The sequence below is a fragment of the Pristiophorus japonicus genome, chromosome 4, assembly GCF_044704955.1.
Source record: "Pristiophorus japonicus isolate sPriJap1 chromosome 4, sPriJap1.hap1, whole genome shotgun sequence".
Lineage (NCBI taxonomy): Eukaryota > Metazoa > Chordata > Chondrichthyes > Pristiophoridae > Pristiophorus > Pristiophorus japonicus.
In genome coordinates, this window is record NC_091980.1 from 129,881,377 (window position 1) to 129,886,074 (window position 4,698).

At 41.6% G+C, this 4,698-nt stretch overlaps 1 protein-coding gene across 1 annotated transcript; it reads left to right on the forward strand.

The window, feature by feature from the left end:
• The first annotated feature begins 1,048 nt into the window (after positions 1-1,048).
• LOC139262560 (ferritin heavy chain B-like) lies at positions 1,049-3,930 on the forward strand. Its single transcript, XM_070877723.1, has 4 exons — positions 1,049-1,150; positions 2,565-2,711; positions 3,362-3,487; positions 3,775-3,930. Exons 1-4 carry the CDS (start codon positions 1,049-1,051, stop codon positions 3,928-3,930), a joined length of 531 nt encoding a protein of 176 aa, XP_070733824.1.
• Positions 3,931-4,698: the final 768 nt, after the last annotated feature.

Here is a 4,698-nt window from a genome sequence, read left to right on the forward strand (position 1 = left end):
CATTGGCTTCCTGTCTGACAGCGCCTCAAATTCAAGATTCTTATCCTTGTATTAAAATCCCACCATGGCCCCTCCCTCACCTCTTTTCCCAGCACATTGATAATATCGGTGCTGTTTCCTGCTCTCACAATAAACTGGAAAATTTAATTCACTATGTTTCCAATTTCCACCCTTCTCTCACCTTCACATGGTCCATCTCTGTCTCTTCCCTTCCCTTTCTCAACTTCTCTGTTTCTATTTCTAGACATAGTCTATTGATAAATATCCAATGAGTTATTTGGATGTTGCTTCAAACCCGCAGATACCTGCAAATGACCAACCCACTGAACAATCCAGAACTATTTAAAAGACACTCACTCGCAAACAACAGAGGATTCAATGAACCTTTCAAGGTGGCCATTAACTGGTCCAGGCAGAGCACGGTCGATGGGGTTTTCTCTCCGTCTGCCTGCTTCTCTTTTGCAGCTATATCCGTATCAGGGTGTCCCTGGAGAGGGAGCACGCAGTGTCTGCCGGTATGCTTGAGGCTTTCTGTGACCGGTGGGCACCAGAGGGACTGGAGTGCCATGTGGATACAAGGAAATAATGTAACATTTGAAAAGTTTTTGTTAGTTTTGACATAATGTGGATCTTACAATTTATTCCCCCTTATAAAGGGGCACTTATGGTTTAAGTTTATCCAATCGCTGATTTAATCATTCCAATTAATTAGCTCAAAGAGTAGAGATTCCAATTAAACCCATGACTCTGGATATTTGAACTGTGTTTGTGGAAAGTTCGGACAATTGAGATCCTCATTGAGTTGTCAGCCAATGATGTTCATTCTTCAAAGATGTGACTCGTCCTGGGAGTCCATCTTACCTCCTCCCTTTACTTGATTGGTGCTCTGAGAGGCTACAACTTCTGATTGAGTATTGATGACTGTCACTCATCATCATGAATGCCACACCCTGGATTATCCCTCAGTATTAATACAGGAGTTTGAGATTGACTAAATGTTACCTTCCTATATCTACAATATTTCTACTTCAGAAAATAAAACATTCAGATGGCTTCTCAAGTGTGTCAGAACTATCATCAGGACTGTGAGGATGCTGTCAACAAGCAGATCAACATAGAGCTCTATTCCTCCTATGTTTATCTTTCTATGGTGAGTTTTGTATTTTTTGCCACTTCACAATGGAGACTATGTAATGTGAATTTATGAAATCCTGTGCTGTACCCAGCCCACCTATTTCTTTCTCTTGCTCCTCCCTTCCACCCCCCCCCCCCCACTTGTTGCAATCTATGCAGTGAATTAACTTTTAAAGCTACAATATGAGAATTTATCTTCCTGTGTACTTATTAACAAACTGTCTGTTTCTTGCAGCAGCTGTACCATATTCTGATATTGAATCTTAATGACTCTCTTTCCTGGGCTCTTGAGCTTGAAGTTTATTTGGAATGCATTCAGCACTCAGTGAGGAATTCAAAATTTGTCTCCTCATTCTAAATCACTGCATGGACTTTCCTTACATTGCCGGTTCAATGGGTGATGTCATAAAAATACAGCTCGGCCATTTAGGAGGAATGTCAGGAAGTATTCTTTCCCACCAGTGTGATGGAAATCTGAAACACTTTCTTTCCCAGCCATCCCTTACCTCCACAGAGGGAGGATGGGAAGAAAGTGTTACAAATGTTTCTACTTCTCTCCTGTTCCTAGTGTTTCTAACCTCAATTTTAAATACTAGTTTGTATCCTTCTTCTGTCTTTCCTCTAACTTTCTTTGCTTTATTGGTGGTAAAGGCTTCATGAATTGTCTGTGCTCAGTGGCCTCTCCCTTAACCCCTTTGCTTTCCTACCCTGTGAACTTCACGCTCCTCAAATTCTGAGGGGTTCTCATCGCTTTTATTCTGTGGCCTCTAGTTCTCAAATGTTTTGATGGTGCTAAATTCATGCTGCTTGTGGTAGTTTTAATTCTTTGGCATAACTGTAGCTAGTAAAACTCAGCTAGTTTTTCTCCTTTTGTATGATATGAATTCTGCACTGTGATGAGATCTCTACTTTTAAAGGGGTTGTTCGGAGTTCCAATACTGCCCCTCAACTAGCCTGCACACACTAGATCTGTGTCAATAAACAATGATTATTAGTGTGCTACTGGTAACCAGGGTATAAATCTTGTTAGAATTCCTTCACTAAATTTGAGTGCTACAAAGAATATTGGGTGCTAAGATTAAGCTTCTAATTTATCAAAGCTGAATTGGTTATCATAGAATGATGCAACACAGGAGGTCATTCAGTCCATTGTGCCTCACTGACTTGGGTGGGGCGATACAACTTGTCCACTCTGTGTTCCAATTGCCTTGCAAATCACTCAGTTTCCATTTGCCAGTTTCCCTTTTGCTGGAGGTGAGATTATCCACTATCTTTACCAAGTTAGTTGTATAGGGGCTAGTTTCCATAACTATATTCAAGTTCAATGAAACTGAGCCCTTGAAAGCAAGAGCAATTGGTTTGGCTTTATGTAAAATGCCCATGATGTTTCTGCCATGCAATAAACAACTACTTCTCTGATCTCTCTGCAGTTCTTCTACTTTGACCGGGATGATGTTGCCCTGTGTCACTTTGCTGAGTTCTTCAAGAAGCAGTCACACGAGGAACGTGAGCATGCTGAGAAACTGATGGAATTCCAGAATCGACGTGGAGGCCGGATTATCTTGGCAGACATCAAGGTTTGGCTCCATAAACGAGTGGCTTTCTGTCTGGCTTCCCTTGGACTGATTGGAACCAACTGCTTTAGAATGAATTGGGCACAGGAACCAGCCATTTGGACAAACTGTTCTGTTGATCAGGCTCCAGACATCTCCTCCTACCTTGCTTTATCCAGAAACATAACCACCTATTCCTTTTTCCCTCATGTACTTATTTAGCTTTCCCTTAAATACATCTGTTATTCAACTGATCAATTTGACTCCAGTGGTTAATTGCTTAATGCAGTAATTCTATATTCAAACACATTGGGTCACAGTATCTTGGATTTCAGATTGCATTTTTTTCATCCCTAATTCCTTCACTACTGCCATTTATCCAAACCTGTTTACTGCTTGTACTATTGCATATGTGCCACCAGATGACACTACTATGGGAAATGTGTGCACCAGCTGTATGGTCACGATGGGAGACATGTACATGTGTGTCAGGCCCAGTATAAAAGGCAGGCCGCCCTGTGTGATCCTCACTCTGGCGTTTGATTAAATGGACGAAGGTCACTACATTTGAAGTACAATATGTTGCCTTGTAGTCATTATCAGAGCATCGAAACCTTAAATACTTGTGTTTATTTAATCCATTTTGTAAGTGAACATCAGAATTTTCTCTTCAGAAACCAGAGCAGGATGAATGGAGCAATGGTCTGGAGGCAATGCAGAGAGCTCTGCAGATGGAGAAGAATGTGAACCAGAGTCTGCTGGATCTGCACAAGCTTGCCACTGAGTGTACTGACCCTCATGTAAGTTCCTAATGCTTTTAATGTGGGCCTTTGGCAAGTTACTGTCCTTGAACTTAATTTAACAAGATCTCCGTGCCCAATAACTTTGGGGGTAGATATTGTAAATGTGTCTGATCCCGCACCTTTTTGTACAGCAAGTTTTCATCTAAATAATGCAGTAATTCCATTGATTTCAATTGCATCACTTAACTATCTTCCAGTCCAAGAGGATTAAAATCCAAACTCTAGGATAAGCTGTAATGCTCCTTGATATCTGCTACTGTACATAACACTCCTCCTCTTTTCAGTTGTGTGACTTCCTGGAGACCCACTACTTGGATGAACAAGTGAAGATGATCAAGAAGCTTGGAGATCACATCACCAACCTGAAGAGACTGGGAGGCCCTGAGAATGGCCTGGGAGAGTACATGTTTGACAAGCACACCCTGGGGGAGAGTGATTAAAGCTTGTGTTTATATAATTGTGTGTGTGTGTGTGTGAGACTCATTCCTACAGAGAATGATGGCTTGTGACTTTGTACAGGCTGAGACCTGGGCTCTCTGTGAAATGTGATGAACTGTAAATAAACTGTTCAATATTGGACTGGGTTTTGTCACCTTGCAAGTTTGTGGTTGCTGCTTTTTCAGTTACCATACCTTGGTTACAGCAAGTATTGCACTAGGATTTGGTCATAGAATGATTGGCCTCCTGTGCTGTATTCAGCCGGTCGAGCACGTGACTGCTCTCCAAGAGCACTTCAGCCCATCCCCCAAGCCCTGCAAAATATTTTTCCCTCAGATACTTATCCAATTCCCTTTTTTTTTTGGAAGCCATGATTGAATCTGCCTCCCACCCCCTCTCAGGCAGTGCAGTCCAGATTATAACCACTCACTGCATAAAAGTGTTTCCTCATGTCAGCTGTGGTTCTTCTACTAATTCCTTAAATTTGTGTCTGCTGGTTCTTCACCCTTGTCAGTGGGAGCAGTCCTATAATTTTTTTGCTGGGGTAATTTCATTAGTGTGACATGTGTATTCATAGGTGCAGTAGTAGGCCATTTGGCTTTTTTGAGCCTGCACTCTCATTCAATATCACAGCTGATCTATCTCAACACTGTATTCTTGCTTTCTCCCCATACCTCTTGATGCCTTTTATACCAAGAAATCTATCTATCTCCATTTTTAAAATATATTCAGTGACTTGGGTTCCACTGCTGTCTGTGGTCAAACATTCC